The following is a 26,523-nucleotide window of genomic DNA, read 5'->3' as shown; positions in this document are numbered from 1 at the left end:
ACACTGGTCCAAAATCAATGTACTCTCCTATCGCTGTTGCTTCTTTAAATCCTTCATTTGAACGTCGATATTGAGGGATGATATCGTACAAATTGTGGTTTTCTTTTAAAGCAAATTATATTAAAGTATGAGCCTCTGTTATACTGTAGTTGTCTTGGAAGTTTCGAAAGGTATAATATACCCCCTTGTGCCCTCAGCTAAAATATGATAAAATACAACAAAATTTATTTACATAGAACAGCACTTATGGTTACATGTATATTAAAATTAAGATAAATATACAAAAGTATTGAAATACAAATGTACAGTCCTAACATAATCATGCTGTCCAACTATCTTTTTTGCTTGTCAAGTTCTCCAACAAATCTGTGTTGTAATTTAATTTTAAATATTCTAACTAAGGATGCATCAAGAGCATAAATGAATTCTTCTGCCAGCTGTTCAGTCCTTGGCTGAATATGATGTCCTTGAATGTTGGTCATTATTGGCCATTCCCAGTGATATTGACTTACGTACTTAATTGTTTAACAAAAACATTCACATGTCTTGCAAATATCAAGTGGGTTAAGGTTTTGCTAAGAAATCCGAATAAGTAGAGATGAGGTTTACATTGCAATAATGAGAAGTGCATTTCTGGGTGGGCTCAAACCACTAACCTTTCAATTAACAGAGACTCACATGTGTCCCTTTTCTCCATTTGCAAGCTTAAAAAAAGAAAATAATGCTTTTTTCTTACCAGCCTGCGATATACAAGGCAAGATTTGTATTTCATCTTTCACAAGCTGTATGAATTTCATGAAAAGCAAGTTGTTCCAGAAAGAAAATGAAAACTTGCGTTAAACAAAATCAAGCTGTACGTAATCATCCATAGTGATTCATTTTGTAAGACAAGCACTGCTGGGATTTGAACTCAGCATCTCCTGTTTTAAGAGGAAAGCATGTTAACCAAATCAGCCAAAGTGCCATCAATGGATCAACACCATGTCTGAGTCAGTGATTGCAGCTGACAGTCACTGGAGGACAGTTCATCGTTCAACAAGTCAGCCTGCATAATGAGGGGGAAGAGACTGACTTCTGTGATGCAGTATCGACAAATACTAACCTTCTGTCCAACTGTTCTCTGCTGCATTCTGGATTAGCAGGTAAATATTGGTTTCCATGAATGTGTAGGGGTTTTGTGTATTTACTGGGACAATTATTAATTGTAGCAGTAAGTCACAAAATGATTCTTTGATGGCTATTAGAAAACCGACCTTGTGAGTTAACTCATTAACGCACACACACAGATACTAATACACTTATTAATACATAAAATGTGCATATAAACATAACAGATCTTAAGAGTGTGGGTTAGCAGAATACAAAAGGTATATATTAAATCATGAAGAGTTCCAAACCAAGAGGGACATACATTCCGTATACCATTCATTTAGACTGTTTCGTAAATGAACTGGGATTACAACTTCTACACTAGATACTCAAAAGCAAGTACATCACTCATAGGTATTAGATTGATATCAATTGTGGTTGAGGTAACAATTGAATTCTCGAGCTGTAATGCAGAATGTTGAATACTCATCCGATCTGTGTGGATTCAGATCTCCCGCGGACAAAAGAAGTAGTGGCAGGCTGTTGCTGTGTGCAATCGGCACTCTCTGGCTCGGTGCCAGGCAGTGGCCGGTGCGGCTGGCGAGAAGGAGAGGAGGGAGAGATTCCTGTTGCGATGCGCTGCTGATGCTCTTTGAAGACCGGCTAGTTAGTGTTGGCTGAAACTAGCAGAGCTTGTGCACATGGAAAGTGACTGCGGGTCCAAGCCAGTCACACTCTTTAGATGGGAAGAAGACCAGTTCGTTCCCGATGTAGCGCTAGCCCTGAATCCTGAGATTCAGCTGTCGACAGTTCCGACCGTAGTTCACTCGTTGATCAGGCAAGCTTTGGCGGTGGAGTACCGGTGGTTCACGAGGCTGTCAGCTGGGCTAACCTACGGTAGTTCAGTGGCTAAAAGTTCCGCGGGCATTCGAGACCCATGTGGGGTTACCCTGCCCTACCAGTTCCTGATTGGCTGATTGAGGTGGAGGATGAGTAACAATGACCTCTGTCCTTAGGGTTGTAAACCTTGGGATGAGACTCTCCCATGGAATCTCCCAGACAGTAAGGTGCCAGAGATGACCATTTATTAGGGTGGCTGGTGAATCTCAGCCCTGGGAGCTGTTCCTTATCAGGAAACTCTATCAGCTAGAAAAACACCTTAAATGTGAACCAGATGGAATGGCCTCTCTGTATCCAGCTGCACTGAGATGAGGGAGAGAGGGACTGGCAAGGGAGCAGCAAACTTAATTCCTGTATTTTAAATACGCCTTGCTGCTACAGAAGTGTCCATAGACAGAGAGATCGCTGAACCTCACTGTTCTGGCATGTCCGTTAGCCTCCATCCTGCTTCAGCAATGAATGCAGCGGGGCACATTCTGAGAGAGATGCGGTCAATCAGGTTGCAGGAAAACCACGCTATGCTTTTTTTTGAGATCCTGAAAAGGCCAGAGAGGCCATGTATATGTGTGCAGCTGGATGTGTATTTGCAGGTGGCGTAGCAAATTCTGCTGAAGCCCCACTGCCTGGTGTGGACGGTAGCTGTGCATGTTGCAGCAGAATTGTGCATGTGAGATCAAGGGGGCATGTCATGTGTTTCAGCACTTCACTCCCTTCAGTAGCACGTGATTCCCTGAGTCCAAAACAATTGTGAGTTCTTTAGATGACCTGTGGACCAATCTTTCACGATGAAGAATTCCTTAAGAAGAATAGATCTCGGCCCACCATCCCAATGCCCCCGTCTCAAAACAGCAACCTCCCACTGCCCTTAGTCTGCAAGGCAGTCCTTTCAAGTGCGATGACAACGCCGGGACCTTCATTGCCTATTGTACAAGCTGAACTTTTGTGCTCATCAATACAATGCTCTTTCCATCAACTCATCTTGTCTTTTGACGCTTCGTGTTTTGCGCTCCTTTGACCATCGGCATATCGGGTGACTGCAAACACTGAAGTTCTTGCTTACGGAGTGTGGAACATTGTTTTGAAAGGATCGCTGTTCTGTCATGTTGACGCCGAGTGAATCTTTCTTTGGGCAACATGGGCAGCCTGACAGCAGCGCGAAAGAAAGTAATGGCAAATTTCTTGACTTATTTCTGAATGTGAATGTTCTTCAGGAAAGGGATGCGGCGTTGCTTCTCCCCCATGTAAAGGTCACACGTTCCAGACGTGGTTATGAGAGAACAGTTGCCGCAAGTGTCTGAAAAGAGCAAGAGAGGAAGTGGCCCTGCCCCGAAACTCACAACTTTCTGATGATGAGGTTATGAGGATGCGAGAGGTCCCTCATTTGTAAGGAATCCACTGTAACAGCTGCTGCCCTGTAGTCGTTGGTGCAGTAGGTGACTAAGCAGAACACCAGATGATATTAGAACGTTCCTGAATATAGTGGAAATAATATCCTCAGTCAGAAATGAACTTGCATCAGTCGCTTGAATTTTATTGTAATATTTCCCTAAAATTGCTATAAAGACACACCAGAAATATACACAGTGAAGTTTAATTAATTCTTGTTTATTAATCAGTGCAATTTAACAATGTATTTTAATGTCTATAAGATTCGATATTTCAGCTAATAGATGTAGAGCCTTAATATGCAATAGTGAATTTTCAGAATTCCTGGGGAGCAACAAGAACAAAAATTAAATACATATTTAAATTCAGTGTATGTCTTAAATGCGATCTGGCCCCTCTGGCTGTTAATTTAATAGATTTGTTGAAATTTTCATTAGGATGGTACTCTACACTTTTGAGAGTGAAAAGGGATAGGATTTGGGGATTCCGAGTATAACGTTTGTAGGCCAGTGTAAGGACATGTCCTCTTTTTAAAAGTCATTATTTAAGACAGTTCTGAACACTCTCACTTCTCTCACTCACTCACAAAGTCAGAGGAGCAGATTGTTTCAGGTCATTTTAGTTCACTGTAGTTACAGAGGTCTCTCCTCTGTAGCATTTTTGACTTATAAGTAAAACAGAAATTATATTTGCAAATTAATTGTATTTGCAGCTCTAAAAAGATAAACTTCAGAGACTTCTGTAACAGATCTTTTCAGGTCATTTCAGCTCAGTGCTGCTCCTCTGACCTTGGGAATGAGTCTTAGGAAATTCAGAACAGCGTGTTGCTCGCCTCTGACTTGCTCTGCGGACCAGTCCAGTAGGAGCTGCACAGTCACTATGACGTGTGCAGTCCTACACCGCCTTGATATCAACAGGATGAACCTCCTCTTCCATCTGCAAGACTATCAGCACTCTGGCTGTATATTACTGGACCACAGCCACAGGACAGAGAAGGGGCAGTGTTCCTACGAACTATCATGAATAATCACTTTTAAAAAGACGTAGAAGGTTCTTTCCTTGAACGTACCCTTACATTTGCCACCACAACTTAATTCTCTGTACCCCCAAATCCCCAATATCCCTGCTTTCCCCAGAGAGTCCTGGGACCCTCTCAAACTGCTAGGCGGTGCGGTCAGTTACAAAATAAAAGAAATTCCTTTATTTAGGCATCGTCATTCCCCGACATTTCCTTGGCCCAGTGTACAACATTGGACACACACCTTCGGAAATGTCTAAGAGGACACATTTTGTGGATATCAGAGATGAACCGCTGTTAATAAAGACCCTGCCCTTCACAAGCACTTGAATATTCATTCAACCTCTGGGTGAAGCCATTTCCAATTGGGGCTCCTTCTCACCAGTTACTTCCCACAAGTAACTCCAGTCGTTGGGATGTTGGAATGACAGATGACCCAACTGGTGATGTGCTTGTGTGAGCCTCAGTTAACTGGTGTCATGGGATACCAGATTACAGCGAACAACAGTCCCTCGGTAACAACAACATAGTGAGAGCTATTACAGCAATCTACAGCTAGTCCATATTAGGAGAGCAGGACGAATGACCGGAGACAGTTCATCACATCCTTTTACAGAATACATTTGGTTACAAAACAGATCATGACCCTTTTGCCCTTTCTATTTCCACATAAGATACAAGAACAGTGTTAGATTGCAAGGCTTAAGGAGTTGTTTCAGACCTTGCACAGGGAAATGTAAATATAATTAATATGAATATATTTAGAGGTCTCAGGTTTTGCAGTCTTATTTTCCAATAATAGAAAAACACAGTGACAGCAGTTAATTAGTACAAGTACACATCTCATTTCATTTCAAGTACACCTGTACTTCACCGGGTGCCAACAGCGTCCGAAAGCGATGGTCGAACGGGGATTGATTTCTGTTGTTTAAGTTGTGGTACGTGTTGCCAACTAAAGTTCAAACGCTTTCTACAATCTTTGGCTGAACGTGGATCTTGTAGGTCAAACAAATGTGTCGTGACTGAGGATGCCTCTTCTTCGTGTCTTCGAACAGCTTCCAGTCCATTTCGTCCAGCAATTTCCCTCACGGGATCAATAAAGTATCTATCTATCTAGCCAGCCCGGCAGAAGAACATGCTGGATTCTAGGGAGATGCGCGATGGCCCTTACACAGGCGACGACCAGGCAGGAAGAAGGTTTCAGCAGATGAGACACGGGTCTGGAGATGTCCACCTTCACCAGGTTACTCAGGCGCCCCAGACAGTGGAATAATTCCTGCCAACCTCTTTCTGTGGTGTTGATGCTGTGATCTATAATGAGTTTATGAAGTCCAAGGAAATGGCCATTTTGAGTTGCCTTTGCTAAAAAAAATATTTATATTTATTTATTACATGGAATAAGATAACATAAGATCACTTTATTAGCCATATACAATTTCTTGCATTAGGAATTTGTCTTTTCGCATACCACAGCTTGCCTTCCATGAGACAGACAGACAGAGAGAATCTTGGGGTCAGAGCCCAGGGTCAGCCATTGTACAGCGCCTCTGGAGCAGTTGGGGTCAAGGGCCTTGCTCAGGGCCCCAACAGAGTAGGATTCCTCTGCCGGCCGCGGGATTTGGACCAGCAACCTTCCAGCCAGAGGCAAAGTCCCTTAGCCACAGAGCCACCGCTCCTCCCATAGGCTGAATACAGTTGTGGTATCACAGCTGTAGGTAAGGACAGCTAATCAAGCATTTTAATTCATTTGGATGTCATTTCCAGGAACGTTTCAAAACAGTAGTATCAACCAAGATAATGTTTTCCTGATAGATAGGTTTAAACAATATTATTTTTTGAGAATACTAATGCTACTAAGTTTATATATATATCTAATAAAAAAAACTTCAATTGCATTGAAAAATGAAATGCACTATTGTTAGAAATAGAACTACTGTTTTCTTACAACACAGTCCTAACTTAATAGGATAACAATTCTGGCATGCAGCTTATAAAAAATTAGAAAAAGCTCTATTTTATTTTAACCAGGATATCCCACACGGGGTCGGAGGGGAGCTGGAGCCTATCCCAGCAAGTAACAGGCATAGGGCAGGATACACCCTGGATGGCACACCAGTCCATTACAGGGCAGACGAACACACACTCACAAACAGCAGGGTTAATTAACCTACCAGCATGTGGGTGGAAGCCCACATCAACACAGAGAGAACATACAAACGCCACACAGATAGCATCTTAGGAACTGAACCCAGGGCCCCAGCACTGACAGGTTTGATTTAGTTCTTATTTTTACACCATTTGAAAATCATACAGTAGACTTGTCATAACAAGCACTTATTCTGTTCTAGATCTATTCTAAACATAAAGGATCTCTGTACAACTTACCAAATGTGACAAGACTGTCATCTTTCAAACAGGAGTGCATTCGAAGGGACCTCAAGCACGGCAGTTTGACAAACTTTAATAATCATCTCAGCTGCCTTTTTAATGCCTTTTCCAAACGGCAGATGCAAGACTTCAAGGTTTTTAAGTTTCTGCAGTGCACAAGGTGAGAACACAGATAATTAGCAGCACTTATTTACTCAGCTCTATCCTATCCTCCTCAGCCTATCCCTTCAGGACATTCAGTCTCTTTACTATACATACTGTACAAATATGTGCAAGAGGGGAGTGAGTCAAGACAAACTTGAGGTTCTTGTCTGGACCGCATTTCCCAGAATGCTGTGGGGTGTGAGCTGCTGCCCGCTGTCACAAGACCTGCTGGTGGAAGATTATTGGTCAGGTGTCAGATCACAAAGAAGGAAGCTCAAGCTACCAAAAGTCACATGTTTTTTGTGAAGAGTCACAGAGAGAGAGAGACTGGAGTTAAGAGTTGTTCAGTTAAGGCTGGCAATTAGCTTAGCTGCCCACTCCTGATAGTGAGAGACTGAAAAGGAGCTAGATTATTCCTTTGGAGTTTGTTTTTTATTTCCCTGCACTATAAATAAACAGTCCTGTTTCTGAGCCTTATGCCTGTATTTGTGCATGTCTGTTTCTCTGCATTAGCCTGTGTTTAAAGACTGTTACAGCAAGTCCAATGGACAGTCAAATGTTTTCATCATTTGGTTTTCCATCACAGGGCACATATAGATGCCAGCTGTAGATATTTTAATGTTTTATAGACACACATACAATACAATATCTATGCAATGTATTTGAAAAAACTGATAATTCTGTCAACCAAATTCATCCATCCATTTTCTAGCCATGTTATCCAGTACAGAGCTGCATGGCAGCTGGCGTCTATCCCAGCAAGAAACACGTGCCTGGCAGATACATCCTGGATGTATCTAGATGTGCACATACCTATATAACCTACCACTGTGGGAGGACTGTGGGAGGAGACCAGAGCATCTGAAAGAAACCCACACTAAATCGGAGAGAACATGCAAACTCCCCACAGACAGAACCCAGGACCGGAATTAAACCCAGGGCTCCAGAACTGCTAATGCAATGACAGGCAATGCCAATGTCCCAGCAATACACCCCAGGGAGCCACCGTGCCACCCATGGACAGAGCAAGCTAATTGGTTTTAGGTCAACACAATCATGCCCAACATCCCAAAGAAATTGGAGCTGAATTGCAGAGCAAACAATCATTTCGCCTATATTAAAAAACTCAAAGAACTTTTGATCAAATCATAAATATGTTACAGTCACATTGTCAATAAGACGAGTCGTTCACATGAAAGCTTCAATAACTCAGTGAGAAGTGCCTGGCTTTTTAGAAGTTAGTTTCCACCTACCGAAAGCTGGCGTTACTTCCACAGTTTCAAACACTTCATTACACAGCTTCAGCACTTTCAGATTTGTGAATCTTCCAAGCTGTGCAACTGAGAAAAAAAACAAAACATTACAATTAGCAGAGATCACAACTACAACTGTTAGAGTGATTGTTTACTTGATAAAAGACCTCTTACATTTTCTCTTCTATTATGTCCAGAAATAGAATACCTTCTGTACAGTTTGATCTGTGAAAAGGTTGTGCAAGGGAAATAAACCTAGAATCACAATTTATTTTACTTTTATTCACACACTGTAAAATACGTCCTCCAAGTGAAAAACAAATGGTCAGACACTCTAAACAGTAATTTCAAATGAAAATGAGATAGAAACACTGGCTGGACATCTTCAGAATGAACAGTGAAATGTGAACCAAAGAGGACAGAAGGAAACTATGAGAGTGCAGAACAAGATACCCAGGCATGTTGTTGAGGGTAATGCCCTGGATTCAAGTGTTTCATAGCAAAAGCAGTGAACTACTCATGCAAGTTACATTCTGTCTTAGATTTCTAATTGATTTGGGATGAGCTGTAGACTTTTGTTATTTTGACATTATTTTGTCAGTAATATGTGAAAAAGTCTAGGCCAGGGTTACTAGTTTTGATAAACTCTTTAAAACCCGTTGGTGTGGATAAGAACTGCTAGAACAACAATCTGGAATATGATCCATCAGAACATGGCACAGACTCATTGGCAGAAGGAAACGGCTCACCAAAAGAGCTCAGCTGAGAACCGGTGAACGCTATGCAGCCCAGTCTGAGCTCCTGCAGGCTAGCGCAAGGCAGGGGGCTGATGATGCCTTCCAATGCAGGACAGGAGTCACTTTCCAATACAAAGCTGGACAAGAGTGGGAAATGTGTGAAAAGCCACGCTGAAACAGAAACAAAAAAACAAAAACCACCCATCAGCAGCTTCATACTGTTACTGGTGCAGACGATGACTGGTCACTCCTCCTGAAAACCACAGCCTCTTGTTCTTTCACCAAGAAGGGCAGTGCAATCACATTGCAATAATACAGTAGGAGTTTTCCCAATAATAATTACTGTATATTGATTTGACCTCAGCATTGTCCTTACCTTGATTCATTTTGGTATTGGTATTCTTAATTTATCTGCTTGTGCCTTTTCAAACAATGCTGTGACAACTCCCAAAGTGCGCTCTATTCCTTTGTCCTTTAACTTTCCATCAGTACTTTTGTAAGACTTACATTTTGGTTATTTGTAAGCATTAATGTAGCTTCTACTTGTCACACACTATCGCATTTATAAAGGGAAATTTGTAGTTGATTACATAAATAAGTTTGGAAATTTAAGATGGAATGCAGTTAAGGCAGATATTTAGATTCATGCAGCAATATTTTTTGCATTCGTATTGCTCCAAGGAACACATCTGTTCGGTCATGTTAAGTGTTTTTAAAGATAAAATGGTTTGATGTTTTAGAAGAAAATGCAGTCCAAACACCCATATTTGTTTGCTCTGGCACAATATTTCTGGAATCATGTTTTGATCACCTAAAAACTGCTTCCCAGTCTTGGTCAGGAGTAGCCATTCATTCCAATAGATCTTTGTTAGTCTGACTCATCCATCCACCCTTTTTCTAACCACTTATTCCAGTTCAGGGTTAGGGTTAGCCTTGTAGCGCAGTGGCCCTGGGTTCAATTTCAGTGCTGTCTGCATGGAGTTTGCATGTTTTCCCTGTGCTCATGTGGGTTTCCTCCCACATTCCACTGGCAGTGCTGGTAGGTGAACAGACCCTGATCTGAGTGTGCATGTATGTTTGTATCTGTCTGCTCTGCAGTGGGCTGGCATCCCATCCAGGGTGTATCCTGACTTACCCCTGTTACTTGCTAGATAGGCTCTGGCTTCCTCATGACCCTGTACTGTATAAAGCACTTTAGAAAATGGATGGATGGATTAATCTGATATTACCTAATATAGCGTCTTCCTCTTGTATGGTAATATTCAAGTACAGTTTCCTTAGAGTAACCACCTTACTGAATCCAACTGGTAGGGCACACACAATTCCTGGAGATGGACCCAGTACTAATTTCAGTTCCTGGCAGAAAATTAAAATTCAGAAAATTAGAAAAGGCGGTTTATTCATTAAACTCTAAGCTACTAACAGCCAACTTTCTGTAGTAAAACCGTGTTCAATATTCATGATTTCGCTTCTTTGCACAAAAGTGTTATAAGGTTTTACAATGTTATAAGGCACAACTGCATTAACATGACTTAACATGATTCTGGAGCAGTGCATCCTGGGTAATGCTTCAGTTGTTCAGTTTCCTTCAGGAAAGCGTAAGAAGTGGCTTGTATGTGGACCTGTTACCAGAGCAGTGCCTGTGCGCGACTCAGTGTTGTGTTGCCAGATAAAAGAAATATTATTAAAACAAATATCTTCCATGAATCCCTAAACTATCAATTTCAATTTACTTTCCTGTCAGTTATTCCTGTGAGGTAATAAACGTCATTACAAGACGATAGTGCTGCATTTTTTAACAATAATAAAAATAAGATCTAAAAGGAAAGAAAATGCACACAACAATGAAAAGAAAAACTTAGTCCAGTACATGGTAATCTGTTATATAGCAGTGATCTTATTAGTTTGCACATACAATAATTAGAATTATAGGGAGGACGGAATGCTTTTCTGAAGTTTTCAGTACTAATTTTCTTTAAAAATACTAATAACTAATATCACTTATTTCTGATATAGTTATAACAAAAATAATTATGGTTTTGTGAACTGTGGAACCACACATATTTTCCCGCAAGGCATTAAGTTCCATGTTTGAAAATTCACCATCTGAGGAGACCTCAAGGCACCTAACCCTCATAAAAACCAAAGTGTTACTGTACACTGTACTAGTACACTAGAGGGCACAAGTGAATTTCAAATTGGCTTCTTTACGAAAGCAGCTGTAGGTGTGTGGAACATGCTGCCCAGTGATAGTGTTGAAGCCGATACCCTGACTTCATTCAAGACAGCTAGATGAGGTCCTCCAGTCAGGAAGGGAGGCACTCCTTTACACAAAGGGATGTGGGAGCATGGAACAAGCTAAATATCCAAGTTGTTTCACAAATGGAAACCACAGGGAAGTACATTTAAAAATGAGCATGGGAGACAGTAGCTCACACAAAGGGTGGTGGGATAGTTTTCTTTCAGGAAACAAATGGATGACATCCTGGGATCAATTCAGTACTAGCTACCAAATAAAAAAAAGGTCAGAATGCTGTTGTAGTGTGCTCTCATGAGGCACCAGTTCTGTAGGGGTTTGGGCATTTACTGGGACAATAATTAATTGTGGCAGTAAATCGCAAAATGATTCTTTTAATGGCCTTAGAATCCAACCATGCGGTATAACTCAAACAACGCACACACACAGGTACTAATACACTAAAATACATTTATTAATACATAGAAGGTGCATGTAAATCTAACAGATCTTATCGTGAGGGTAAGCAGAAAACAAAAGGTATATATTCATTCAGTTACAAAGAGTTACACATATCAAGAGGACATACATTCAGTATATCATTCATTTAGACCGTTTCTTGAATGAACTTGGTTACAACTTCTACATTAGATACTCAAAACAAGTACATAACTCTTAGGAATTAAATTGATATCAACTGGTTGGGATAACAATTGAATTCTCGAGCAGTAATGCAGTGAAGTTGAATACTCATCCAATCTCTGGGGATTCAGATCTCCCCCGGACAAAGAAACAGTTGCAGGCTTGTTGCTGTCCAATCCGTGCTCTCTGGCTAGGTGCCAAGCGGTGCTCGGTGCGGCTGGAGAGATTCCTGCTGCGCTGCTCTCTGAAGACCGGCTAGTTAGTGTTGGCTTTAACTAGCAAAGTTTGTGCACAGGAGAAAACTGACTGTGGGTCCCAGCTGGTCAGGAAGAAGAACGGTTCGTTCCTGATGAAACGCTAGTTCTGAATACTGATTCAGCTGTCCACAGTTCCGACCTGTTCACGAGGCCTGCTGCTGGTGCTAACCTCGGGTGGATCCTCTGGTTACGCGCTGGCAACCTCCGCTCTAGACTCTTAGAACAAGGAAAGTTCTGGCACTCGGACACACTGGCCGTTACATGGTGGTCCTGGCTGAGTCTCAGGATGGTCAGGAGGCGTGCTGCGAGAATGTCCTGCACTTCCCAACTGTTCTGGCCTGCGGGCCGTCCTGTCCTGGAATCATTCACACCCCTGGAATTGTTCTTTTTGGAATTCTTCTTCAGGCCCTCTGTGTTGCCTGTTTTTACCTGGAGGAACTTCAGGTCGTTCATTGGCTGAAAGTTTAATGGGCATCAGAGACCCACGTGGGTTACTCGGCCCTACCAGTTCCTGATTGGTTGATCAAGGTGAGATGTGAGTAACTCACCCCTGACACTTAGGAATGCAGTCCAGATGTCCATCTGGCACTCCCTAGACAGATAGGCGCCAATGGATGACCATTGATCATGATAGCCAGGCTTAGCTAAGTGCATCCCCATTTGGGAGCTGTCCCTTATCAAAGAAACCTTAAATCAGCCTGCATGAATAGCTTATCTGTGGCTGCACCACAGAGATGAAGAGAGAGATGGGGCCTCACTGGCAAGAGAGCGCAAAACTTAATTCCTGTATTTTAATAAGCCTTGCCGCTACAGGTGTAACAGTAATAGTATCATGAAATCTTTATTCCTCCCTGCAGTCTCACTCTCTAACAATGTAAAATAAATGCATTATGACATTATCCATAAACAAATATTTCTGGTAGTAGCTGATACATTAATGCTGCACACTGGTATCTTTCCGGGAGTGAATAGGATGTGCATATAAACTGTGCATCATGTGATACCTGTCAGTTACACCTTCAACAGGCTGACAGGGTTAGCTTGAGAATACCAGCAGAGTTAGAAGATGAGTGTTAGTTGTTGTGAAGCAGGGTTATGGAGTGGTGTAGCTTCTTCTACACTCTGTTGTGTTAAATCCTGCTTGACCTTAAAATGCCTTTTGTCTTGTGTTTTTGTGTGTGTGAATTACCTGAGTCAGGGTAGTGTCAGCAGGGTCTTGTCACAGTAGATGAGTGTATATACAGTGCCTTCAGAAAGTATTCACCCAGTGGAATTTTGTTGCATTTTGTTCCCATTACACCTCCACATTTTAACATTTTTTCCTCGTTTTAAGAACACTAAATTCAACACATTTATGAATCAAAAATATTTTTTATTCAAGAACATTTGTTTTTCAAAATGAAAGATTTACATTTCTCATTTACAAAAGTATTGTATTACAAGAGATTGTTTGTGTCTGCAGTTTCTCCCATTTCAGCCAAAAAGCTCTGCAACTCTGTCAGTGTTGGAGCTGGCCACTTTTGGTCACTTTTCTGACAATCACCATTCTTGTCCGGTTGCTCAATTTGGTAGGAGGGCCTGATCTTAGTAGTGTCTGGGTTTTGCCATGTTTTTTCTATTTAGTTACAATGGGATTTAACGGTGCTCCTAGGAAGGTTCAAAACTTTGCCAATCTTTTTATAACCTTCTCCAGTTTTTTTTCCTCCTAACAACTTCATCTCAAAGTTCCAAAGGTAGCTCCTTGGTCTTCATGACAGCAGGACTGATCTGATCTGCTGTTTCAGTGAGACCTCACAGTCAGTGATATCTATTGTGCAATCAAGCAATTGAACACCGGTGAATTTGAAATGAACACAGGTGTACCTTGTTAATGTATTTAGTGTGATCTCTCAAGATAATTGACCCAAATTAGGTTGTTGAAACAAAGGGAGTGAATACTTATCAATTAAGTAATTTTCCATTTTTATTTTTAATAGATGTCTTCAGAATTATAAATACTTAATTTCATTTGAACATTATAAAGAATTGCTTCTACAGGAGTGGAGAAAAACATTTAAATATGATTTAATTTGACTTTGCAACACAGCAGAATGAGAAATAAACAATGGGGTGTGAGTACTTTCTGAAGGCACTGTTTATATAGCTTGTCCTGTCTGCAGTTGCATTGAAAAAAAAATTGAAGTATTACTAACGGTGCCAAAATAGATTTTCTTATTAAAAGAGATTCATACAGTATCTTATTCTTTATTATTTACCCTTTATTGCATAAATATTTCTTGTATTTGATATATATGCTCTCTTATCCACATAAATTAAACTCTGTGACAAGAACTATTTCTGTTTTAGTCAACTGTAAATAAGAGTATAGTCAAAATTTAACTGACCAGACGAACTCAAAATTGGGTGACTACAAAGTGACTATGACTAATAGACATTTTGGGAACAAGTAAAGGTTTGTTCCATGCTGAAAAGAGAAGAAAATAAATGTCTCGGCTGTGGAGCCTTCTTCGGATGTCACATGCTGACGCACCTACCCACTTGAACTAAAGACATTTTAGTTGACTTGACTTAGACTATGATTAAATAAAAAACCTGGTGACTAAATTGGTTTTTTTAAGTCACCTGACTGGAACTCTTCCCACACTGACTGTAGCTGAATGGTCTGTCTCCTGTGTGAATGCGCTGGTGCTTTTTTAAGTCATGCGATTGAATAAAACTCTTCCCACACTGACTGCAGATAAACGGTCTCTCTCCTGTGTGAATGCGCTGGTGGGCTTTTAAGCTACGTGACTGACTAAAACTCTTCCCACACTGACTGCAGCTGAATGGTCTCTCTCCTGTGTGAATGCGCTGGTGCTTTTTTAAGTCATGCGATTGAATAAAACTCTTCCCACACTGACTGCAGCTGAACAGTCTCTCTTCTGTGTGAATGCGCTGGTGGGCTATTAAGCTACTTGACTGACTAAAACTCTTCCCACACTGACCACAGCTGAATGGTCTCTCTCCTGTGTGAATGCGCTGGTGGGTTATTAAGCTACTTGACCGACTAAAACTCTTTCCACACTGACTGCAGCTGAACGGTCTCTCTCCTGTGTGAATGCGCTGGTGTGATTGTAAGTGGCTTTTCTGACTAAAACTCTTCCCACACTGACTGCAACTGAATGCTCTCTCTCCTGTGTGAATGCGCCGGTGGGCTATTAAGCTACTTGACTGACTAAAACTCTTCCCACACTGACTGCAGCTGAATGGTCTCTCTCCTGTGTGAATGCGCTGGTGGGTTATTAAATTACTTGACTGACTAAAAGTCTTCCCACACTGACTACAGGTGAACAGTCTCTCTCCTGTGTGAATGCGCTGGTGGGTTATTAAGTTACATGACCAACTAAAACTCTTCCCACACTGACTGCAGCAGAATGGTCTCTCTCCTGTGTGAATGTGCTGGTGGGATTTTAAGGCATGTGACTGACTAAAACTCTTCCCACACTGACTGCAGCTGAATGGTGCCTCTCCTGTGTGAATGCGCTGGTGGGTTATTAAATTACTTGACTGTCTAAAAGTCTTCCCACACTGACTGCAGCTGAACGGTCTCTCTCCTGTGTGAATGTGCTGATGTTGTTTTAAGAGCTGCAAGTGACTAAAACTCTTCCCACAATGACTACATCTGAAAGGTCTCTCTCCCGTGTGAATACGCTGGTGTCTTTTAAAGTCACTTGACTGAATAAAACTCTTCCCACACTGACTGCAGCTGAATGGTCTCTCTCCCGTTTGAAGGTGCTGGTCGGGTTTTGATTTGCTAGACTGACAGAAACGCTGCTCCTCTCTGTGCCATAATGGCAGTTTGTCCACTCCATCTGAGCAAGGCCTTGAGTGATTCTTCCTCATTCTCTGATTGTACTGGGGTCTCTTATTCTGCCAATGCTCCATGGAATGGTCTTGCTCCGTGTGCTGAGATTTGTTTTCTCCACCATGTCCTTCAGTGTGCTGCTCAGCAGTGTGAATCATCCGGGGCTCCTTCTCCAGCTCTCTGAGACTAAAACTGTCTAGTTCATTCAGTTGTTCTCCTCTTTGCCCAAGAACAGACCTACTCTCCAGTTCATTAAAACTTTTAACAATTTTCTCAGTAACCAGATTAGTAAACCTGTGTGTAAAGCCATCAGATACTAAGGGATCATATGATTGTTTGAGTCTCTGCAATGACAGTCTCTCCACTTGAACAGAACAAGGCCTAATTATCAAGCCCTGTAGGAGCTGCTGTTGCTCCTCCCTGTACTGACTCCTCTCTGTGTGCTGTGACTCAGTACTGTTCTCTTCACCAGGTACATCAGTCTGCTGCTCTGCAGCGTCAATCAACTTGGACTTCATGTCCTGTTCTGTAAGATTTAAAACATCCAGTTCTTCACTGTGCTCTCGTACAGAGACACAGCCCAGTTCATTACAACCTTGTGTAATATTGTTCGAGTCCAGATTATTAATCTTATCTATAAAATCATCACATACTAAGAGCCCAGGTGTCTCACTCTCAGGCTCTGTCTTCATCATGGTCACAGAGTCCAGATCCTCGACACTCTGTCTGCTCTCTGTGTGCTGCTCACTGAGTGTCTCTTTCCCTTCTGCGACAGTGAGCTCTCTCTCCTGCACCAAACTGGAGCCCCACTCCTCCTCACTGTGCTGCTGTTCAAGAGGAGCCATGTCCCCAGCATCAGAGAGAGCACTGGTCTCTGTGCCTGTAAATACAGGAAAAGAAAACAATAACTTTATAATAATAATAAACTTTATTTTATATAGCACCTTTAAAGGTGGCTTCTCAAAGCACTTTACAGAAGGCCAACAACAAAAAAGACACAATATAAGCATGATGAGAATATAGTTAGACGAGTCAGTAGATGGTGGTACTAAGTCCAGTAGGAGCAGAGGGGTAAAGAACAGATAAATAAAGGCTCTTCTGAAGAAGAAGGTTTTGAGTCTGGATTTGAAGAAGCTTAGAGAAAGTGACTCTGATATCCTTGGGGAGAAAGTTCTAGAGCTTGGGGCAAAACAGGAGAAGGCCATGTCACCCATAGAGTGTAGAAGGACTGGGGGACAAATAGTTGAACACAATTAGAAGAGTGAAGGTTGTGAGGTGGGGAGTAGGGCGATAACTCAGACAGGTACTGAGGTGCCAAGCCATAGAGAGCCTTATAGGTAAGCAGGAGGATTGTTAAGCATCACAAAACTTGACAGGAAGCCAGTGCAAGGACTCCAGGATAGGAGTAATGTGAATACTTGCACTAGACAAACTGGAAATTACAGCATATTAACACTGCACTGACAGAGATGGGTAAATACAGACACACTGACTGGACACTGCAGCATATTAGCACTGCACTGAAAGGGGTTAATATAGACATGCTGACTGGACACTACAGTACATTAACACTGCACTAAGAGAGGGGTTCATACAGACACACTGACTGGACACTACAGTACTTTAACACTGCACTGAGACGGAGGCATTTATACAGCCATGGACTGCTCAGAGAAGGGGGGTAAATACAGACAGACTGACAGACAGGACACTACAGTACATTAGCACTGCACTGAGAGAGAGCGGTTAATACAGACACACTGACTGGACACTACAGAACATTAACACTGCACTGAGTGACAGGTTAATACAGACATGCTGACTGGACACTACAGTACATTAACACTGCATTGAGAAAGAGAGGGATTAATACAGACACACTGACTGCATATTATAGTACTTTAAAACTGCACGGAGAGAGGTAGGTTAATACATAGACACTGACTGGACACTACAGTACATTAACACTACACTGAGACAGAGAGGGGTTAATACAAACACACTGACTGGACACTCCAGTATATTAACACTGCACTGAGAGAGAGAGGGGTTGATTCACACACACTGACTGCACACTACAATATATTAACACTGCACTGAGAGAGAGGGGTTAATACAGACACACTGACTGGACACTACAGTACATTAACACTGCACTGAGAGAGAGGGGTTAATACAGACACACTGACTGGACACTACAGTACATTAACACTGCACTGAGAGAGAGGGGGGTTAATACATACATACTGACTGGACACTACAGCACATTAACACTACACTGAGAGACAGTGTTCAATCAATCTTTATTGACAGAAAAAATAAAGAAAGTATGAATCTTGATTCTTAGGACCCCACCTTAAAAATTATTAAAATAAAATCATAATTGGAATATTAATTTTTTATTCACAATCCTGCACGTTTCCAAAACACCAATGCTTTTCAAATGTTCCACAGTCATTATGAGATAATATAAAACATATATTTTAACGACATCCTGCTCTTCACCAACCCTTCAAACATCCTCACCAAGTCTACAGACCCGGAACCAGAGATCTTATTTTTCAGAGTCTTGTAGATGGTGAGTTTGGCCTGGCCCAGTAGAAAGTTGGCGAGGAGGGTCTGAGTTTTTTGTTTTTTCGTATGACCCACCCCGAACATGAAAATAATGTAATTGAAGGCCAGGCCAAGGTTGATGAAGAGCCAAATCAACACGGCAAACATGGGCGACAGGTGGGGGCAGGCACTGTAGTAGTGGAACACCGTCTCCCTCTGAGCGCAGAAGGGACAGGCCCCTTTTGTTGAGGGGAAATCTGTAGAGGCTACCCCAGGCAGGCCGGACACCATCTGGCACCCCCAGACGAGCCCTCCAGGGAGTGTCAGGGAGTGCAGACAGCTGGGCTTGGTGTCTAGATGTTACAACTAGTCTATATAGACACTTCCCCCCAACACCAGCCAGAGACCTCTCCTCTGAAGCAAGGGACTCAAGGAGAGATCCTGTCGGCCCGGGACTGAGTGCAGGAGACACTAGCAGACCAGGGAAAGGAGGCTGTGTGGTTGGAAGGTGGCGTTCCTCAAACAGATCCTGGACTAGCAGCATCTCCTCAAGAGGCAGAGCAGAGCAGAGCAAAGCTGAGTAAGAAACCCGTCCACACACCGCCGCGAGTGTAGTCCCAGAGCGTCACATGCCCACTCCATGCTGCGCCAGCAGTCCTGATCCACGTCAAGCAGGTGGTGGAGTTGTGTGACATTGGCGCGGACCAGTCTGCTGGTAAAGTCCAAGGAGCGGCCCAGTTCTGTGTCCATTCACGGATTGTGTACTAGTGGCTCTCAGAGTGTCCAGTATAGACTGGGCCGCTCCTCCTCTCTCCGCACGTGCAGATGCCGCCAGGCTTTCAGGAGACTACGCTGGAAAGGCTGCAGTGGAGACAGGTCAACCCTGCTGGTGTCCATCAGGAAGAGAACAGAGTCGATCCCGAAGTGTCCTGCTAGACGCAACAGGGTGAAGGTCAGCTCCTTCCAGGACAGCGAGGCCGGGCCATACAGCAGCTTCTGTACTGCCTGCATACGAAAGGCGTCCACCCGGCTCCGGATGTCAACGAGTCCTTGTCCTCCGTCCTCTCTGGGCAAATAGAGGACACCCCTCCACAGCCAGTGCAGTCCATCCCAGAAGAAGTCGAGAAGCGTGGCCTGCAGCTCCTCGATCAGTCCAGCTGCTGGCTCCAGGCACAGCAGGCAATGCCACAACATTGAAGCCACCAGGGTGTTGACAATCAGAACCCGGCCTTTGTAGGAGATCTGGGAGAGCAGCCAGCGCCAGCGGTCCAGCCGACCTTTCACTTTTTCGAGGAGCCCCTCCCAGTTCTTCCTCACACTGGCCTTGTCCCCCAGGTACAACCCCAGGTATTTGAGTCCTCCTCTGGTCCAGCTGAACCTCTCTGGCAAGACTGGGGGACCCGTCTCGCTCCACTCTCCCAGGAGTAGGGCGCTACTCTTGGCCCAGTTTACTTTGGCTGATGATAGCCACTGGAAATCATTCAAAGTTGTCTGTAGCGCCCTGACATCCTGTTCTCCTCCGACCACGACCATGATGTCATCAGCGTATGCCAACATCTTGACAGTAGAATTGGGGCAGCCCGGGATGGACAGCCCCTTGATGACCCGGCGCAGCTGATGTAGCAGAGGTTCAATGGCAAGGGAGTAGAGCATTCCTGAGAGTGCACAGCCCTGCCTGACTCCCCTCTGCACTGGAAACGGAGCACTCAGCCCTCTGTTGACCTTTAGCACACTGAAGATGTCACTGTACAGCACCTGAATCATGGCAACAAAGACAGAGCTGAATCCGAAAAACCTCATGGTTCTCCACAAATACTGATGTTCAACCCTATCAAAGGCCTTTTCCTGGTCTAACGAAATGAGACCAGTATCTAAACCCAATAGTCTGGAGGTGGCCACAACATCTCAAATCAGAAATATATTATCAAAGATTGTCCTTCTGGGTACACAGTACGATTGTTCGGACTGCACCACTGATCCCAGCACCACCCTCAGCCTGTTGGCCAGAGCTTTGGACAGGATTTTATAATCCACACACAGCAGGGCAACAGGTCTCCAGTTCTTAATGTCACACAGGTCCCCTTTCTTAGGCAGCAGGGTGACAACAGCTCTCCTGCAGCTCAGTGGCAGGTCCCCGTGCTCCAGACTTTCCGAGAACACATCCAGCAGGTCAGGTCCCAGCACGGCCCAGAAGGCACAGTAGAATTTGGCCGGCAAGCCATCAAGGCCAGGGGTCATACCATTACTCAAGACACTGAGTGCAGTGGAGAGCTCCTCCAGGGATAGAGGCCTCTCCGGCCATGCCCCCTCCTCTTCGGGGACCTGTGGAAGGTCTTCAAGGAACCTGCGTGTGCAGACCAAGTCCTCACTTGCCTCGCTGGAGAAGAGTGTCTTGTAGAACTGCATGGTCCTCTCCTGGATCTGCCCAGCCTCGTGCAGCTCCTGCCCTGTCTCCGAGCGCAGGCAGAGGTTCTGCCTGCTCTGGCCCGGTTTCTTCTCTAGGCCAAAGAAGTAGCGAGTCGGGGCGTCTACCTGTGATGCACTCTGAACCCTAGATTTTATTAGAGCTCCCTGTACTTTTGTGTCCAGAAGGCCAATGAGTGATTCTTTTTGAGTGTGGAGGTTATCAATTAGCCTCCTGTCTGCACAACACTCCAGAGCCTGGTGGAGCTCCAGAATGTCTCTCTCCAGAGCCTTCATGGACTCACGGATACCTCTCGTGACAATTCCAGTGTACTGCTGGTGGAACTGGCGAATCTGCACCTTCCCAGTATCCCACTACTGCCTCAGGGAGACAAAGTGGGCTTTCTGACTCCTCCACTGCTACCAGAAGAACACGAGGCAGTCACAGAAGTGAGCATCGTCAAGCAGTTGGGTATTAAAGTGCCAGTAGGCACTGCGGGACCTCACTGATGGGACGACGACTGTGCAGATGGTGAGACAGTTGTCCGACAGGCCCACTGGACAGATGGGAGTACTGCTTGACGATGCTGTAATGATGTTTACGGCAGTAGATGCGGTCAAGCCTGGCCAGAGAGAGGGTGTTCCCTCAGACCTGGGCCCAGGTGTACTGCCTCGTGTCCCCATGACATCTCCTCCAGATGTCAGTGAGGTCAGATTTGACAAGGATCCTGCGCAGCTCCCTGGCCGACAGGCCATGTGGCTCTCCGTGATTCCTGCATAATTCCTGTCCAGTGTGCTGCTCTCTGTGCAGTTAAAATCATCCCCCAGGAAGACCAGCTCTTCAGGCTGGCAGGTCACCAGCGCATTTTCAAGCTCCCTGAAGAAGGTGACCCTCTCTCCGCCGTCTGTGGATGCGTAAATGTTAATAAAAACAAAGGTTTTCTTCCTGTAAACTACTCGCATGAGTCAAAGGCGACCTTTCACAACCTCATGGACGGCGATAGAGAGGGGCTTGAACCCCACAGAGAACAGCACCGTGATCCCCGCGCTCACAGGGGACCCATGATTGTACACAATGTCCCCCTGCCACTCCCGCTGCCAGGCAATGATGTTGGAGCTGTCGGTGTGGGTCTCCTGCAGGAACGTCACCTGCAGGCTGTTTTCTTTGATGACCTCCAACACCGCAGCTCGCTTCAAAGCCCTCCGGCACCCATTGGTGTTCAAACTCCCTATTCTAATGCCGCCCATGTTTGCGGAAAAGAAAAAAAGAAACAACATAAAACACAAACAGACACATAGCACGCAGACGGATAGTGATGTGATGTAAGAGACGGGACTCATTCGTGCTGAGGTGCATTCCGCGGTCCTGCCCTGATCTTACCCAATAAGCTCTTCAGGCACCATCTCTCTTGATCGCTGAAGTCATTCGCACCTGAGCCTTTTCAGATGGTGGGTCGCGGAGAGGACAAAGAGCTCAGTGTCGGGAAAAAAGTCCTCGACCACAGTTCCCCTCTTACCTTTAGTCTTCTCTAAGAACTCCCTGATGCTCTGGAAACTGTAGCCTACTCTGCAGCTCTGCCGGGCCGAGGAGCCCGAGGCGAGAGAGGAGTCTGGGAAGCCGCCCTCGTCATCGTTGCTCCCGGACTCCGAGGAGCTCCGGGCGGCGGCGGCGAGGACACTCCAGCGCGTCCTTACTCTCCCAGTGTCGGAGTCACTCGCGGCCCCTGGGCCGGCGACAGAGCCGCCCTCCACCGAGCTCTCTGTGCTGTGCTTTTTCTGCACCGCACTCTGCATAGATTTTTTCGTGCGCTTTCTCCACGGTGTCTTAAAACCATTGTCTATTTTTCTGGATGTTAATTAATTTCCTCCCCACACTGTGTCTACAGTTTTCGCTGCCACTTGTGACGAGTTTTCCTCCGTCGGTGTCACTGCCTGCTCTCTCTCCCTGACTCTCCTGAGCAGCGGGGCTCTGCAGCTCCCCTGCTCCGCCAGCGCTCGTATCTTGCTCCCCGGTGTGGGGAGCTCCCATCTGAGGGCTGAGGTGGTCCACTCTTTGCTATCTGTTCTCCTGCATGGGACACCACCAGCTCGGGCTCACCTGCCCCCTCCAGCGATCTCCTCTCCTGCACCCCGGCCGTGGGCTCTGCCTCCCTGCTGCCTCCCTGCACTGCTCCACTCCCCGCTGCCTGACACTGTCTCCTGGCCTCCTGGCAATTCTTCACCACATGCCCCTCGCTCCCGCACCTGAAGCACTTCGTCAATTCCAAAGTCACGAATACAACATAATCACAGGTGTCAATCCGAAATTTAAGATCCACATTGATCTCTTCCATGGGGTTTTTTTAAGATCACGTAGACTTGTCTTCGGAAAGAGATGACATGCTTCAGTTGAAGTCCCCTGCAGCCCAGAGGGACCCTCCTGATCGGAGAGACCACCTGTCCGTAACAGGACAGCTCCCTCTACAGCAGCTCGTTTCTCATGAACGGAGGCACATTGGAGAGGGTGATCTTCCGAGCTGGGGCTGTGAACGGCAGCACCGGGGTGAAGGTGCCGTCCAGGACAACCCACTTTACCACCAGGGCATTTGCCAGATCAATAGATTGCAGGAAAATAACTATCCCTCCACTCATGCGGGAAGCGGACTTGATGTTCCTGCAGCCCACAACCTTCCCAACCGCAAGAACGCACCTCTCCAGCGGTTCATACAGACACACTGACTGGACGCTACAGTACATTAACACTGCACTGAGAGAGGTTCATACAGGCACACTGACTGGAAACTCCAGTACATTAACACTACACTGCAATCAGAGAAAGGGGTTAATACAGACACACTGACTGACTGGACACTACAGTGCATTAACACTGCACTGAGAGAGAGGGGGGTTAATACAGACACACTGACTGGACACTACAGTACATTAACACTGCACTGAGAGAGAGGGGTGAATACAGACACACTGACTGGACACTACAGTACTTTAACACTGCACTGAAAAAGGGGTTAATACAGACATGCTGACTGGACACTACAGTACATCAACACTGCACTGAGGGGGGGGGGGGGTTAATACAGACACACTGACTGGACACTACAGTACATCAACACTGCACTGAGAGGGGGGGGGTTAATACAGACACAGTGACTGGACACTACAGTACATTAACAATGCACTGAGAGGGGAGGGGGGGTTAATACAGACACACTGACTGGACACTACAGTACATTAACACTACACTGAGACAGAGAGGGTTTAATATAGACACACTGACTGGACACTACAGTACATTAACACTGCACTGAGAGAGAGAGGGGTTGATTCACACACACTGACTGGACACTACAGTACATTAACACTACACTGAGACAGAGAGGGTTTAATATAGACACACTGACTGGATACTACAGTACATTAACACTGTACTGAGAGAGAGAGGGGTTGATTCACACACACTGACTGGACACTACAGTACATGAACACTGCACTGAGAGAGAGAGGGCTTGATACAGACACACTGACTAGACACTACAGTACATTAACACTGCACAGAGAGAGAGGGGGGTTAATACAGACACACTGACTGGACACTCCAGTACATTAACACTGCACTGAGAGAGAGAGGGGTTAATACAGACACACTGACTGGACACTACAGTACATTAACACTACACTGAGACAGAGAGGGTTTAATAAAGACACACTGACTGGACACTACAGTACATTAACACTGCACTGAGAGAGAGAGGGGGGTTAATACAGACACACTGACTGGACACTACAGTACATGAACACTGCACTGAGGGGGGGGGGGGGGTTAATACAGACACACTGTCTGGACACTACAGTACATGAACACTGCACTGAGAGAGAGGGGGCTTGATACAGACACACTGACTAGACACTACAGTACATTACCACTGCACTGAGGGGGGGGGGGGTTAATACAGACACACTGACTGGACACTACAGTACATTAACACTGCAGAGAGAGAGGGGGGTTAATACAGACACACTGACTGGACACTCCAGTACATTAACACTGCACTGAGAGAGAGAGGGGTGAATACAGACACACTGACTGGACACTACAGTACATTAACACTACACTGAGACAGAGAGGGTTTAATAAAGACATACTGACTAGACACTACAGTACATTAACACTTTATACAAACAAGGACAAACTGGAAATTACAGCATATTAACACTGCACTGACAGAGAGGGGTAAATACAGCCATACTGACTGGACACTCCAGTACATTAACACTGCACTGAGAGAGGGGTTAATACAGACATACTTACTTCACAGTACGGTACATAAACAATGCACTAAGAGAGAGAGGGATTAATACAGATATAGTGGATTAATATTCCAGAGGAGTTAATACAGACACAGACCTCACCAGTGAGGAAGTTATAGACACTGGTTTTAAACACACACACATACTCTGACTTCATACACGTCACCACACTGACCTGACAACAGTTTCATGTCCATTTCTTCTTTTATTTCTGCAGTGACTTCACAGGGAAGCGTCTGGGTACCCTGATCTCCTCTTGCTCCCGAATCCTCCTCCCACAGCTGCAATCTCCACTTCAAGCTCTCGTTTTCCTTCTTCAGCTGCGCCATTTCACTCCCGACAATGTCCTGCACACACTGTGTGATTTTAAACACGGCCCGTCTCACCAGGACCTGGGAGACGCTGCGGAGTTTGTTTTCAAACTCGTTCTGAGTCAGACATCCTGTTTCCAAAAACTTCTGACACTTCATACACGATCGATTTGAGCAAAACGTGCATGAACGAGTCAAGCTGGATTTCCAGATTTAACAAGTACTCCGCCATCCTTCTTCAGAGTCGATCAGAAACAAAGGCTGACTTGCGATGTTTAAACAGAACAGCTTCTTTATTTTTATTCTTCACAGATTCTGTTGTCAGGGCTGTGCTCTGTTCAAGCATAAACACAGCTGACAAGATGCTACGTTTTCAGAAACTGAAGTTATTAAAAAAAACAACTTTCTTCTTTATAGAAAGAAAATCATTCAAGCACCCACAGCTATGTTGTGTAGCGCCGTGTGATGACGTCATTCGTTAGCGCGGCCGCGACTTCAAAACAATCGAGAAGCGGAGCTGAGAAAGGGGAGTTTCTGCAGCCTGATATAAACTTAACTGCACCTCCTAGCGCCACCTAGTCAAGAGGAGTGAATCACCTGCGACTTGCGCCGTTCGTAAGTGTGAATTTTGTGAAACGGAACATATTTACTGTTTTGCCCTTCCACAACGAAAACGTCTCCCTTTGCAGGTTTTTGGTTAAAGAAAAAAAATGCTGTCATATTCTTCCCAGCTGGCAGTATTTATTCTGCAACATAAGCAAGATTTGTATTTCATATTTCGCAAATTGTATGAATTTCTCGAAAAACACGTTGTTCCAAGAAAGGAAATAAATACTTCTAGTAACAAAATCAAGCCATATGTGATTGTCCTTAATGATACATTCTGTATGACAAGACAGGAAGAAAGGCACCTCAGGATTTCAGACACAGGATCTCCTGTATATTGAGAGAAGTTTATACCATCTGTCAGTTTTCATGTCCAAGGAGCTCAATTTGCATTCCATGTACAACAGCGTGTCCTCTACACCCGCCACTGAAGCACAGCACAGGCTCAGCA

At 44.6% G+C, this 26,523-nt stretch overlaps 1 protein-coding gene across 1 annotated transcript; it reads right to left on the bottom strand.

The window, feature by feature from the left end:
* Positions 1 to 14,293: 14,293 nt before the first annotated feature.
* Positions 14,294 to 25,926, bottom strand: LOC148812798 (uncharacterized). The gene is made up of 2 exons (XM_088908483.1): positions 25,331 to 25,926; positions 14,294 to 16,774 (listed from the first exon to the last, which is right to left on the bottom strand). The coding sequence occupies exons 1-2, from the start codon at positions 25,623 to 25,625 to the stop codon at positions 14,664 to 14,666; spliced, it is 2,406 nt and encodes an 801-aa protein (XP_088764609.1). The 5' UTR covers positions 25,626 to 25,926; the 3' UTR covers positions 14,294 to 14,663.
* Positions 25,927 to 26,523: the final 597 nt, after the last annotated feature.

Source organism: Atractosteus spatula (genome assembly GCF_055471065.1).
Source record: "Atractosteus spatula isolate fAtrSpa1 chromosome 10 unlocalized genomic scaffold, fAtrSpa1.hap1 SUPER_10_unloc_16, whole genome shotgun sequence".
In the NCBI taxonomy this organism is placed as follows: domain Eukaryota; kingdom Metazoa; phylum Chordata; class Actinopteri; order Semionotiformes; family Lepisosteidae; genus Atractosteus; species Atractosteus spatula.
Note: the sequence above shows the minus strand (reverse complement) of the source record. Positions and strands in the feature narration are given on the sequence as shown.

Bases quoted from the DNA above. Each gene is read 5' to 3' on its own strand.
- LOC148812798 (XM_088908483.1), bottom strand. From the start codon at position 25,625: ATGAAGTGTCAGAAGTTTTTGGAAACAGGATGTCTGACTCAGAACGAG. The intron at 16,775-25,330 runs GTCAGTGTGGTG...CTGTATTTACAG, and splicing joins GGACATGAAACTGTTGTCAG to GCACAGAGACCAGTGCTCTC.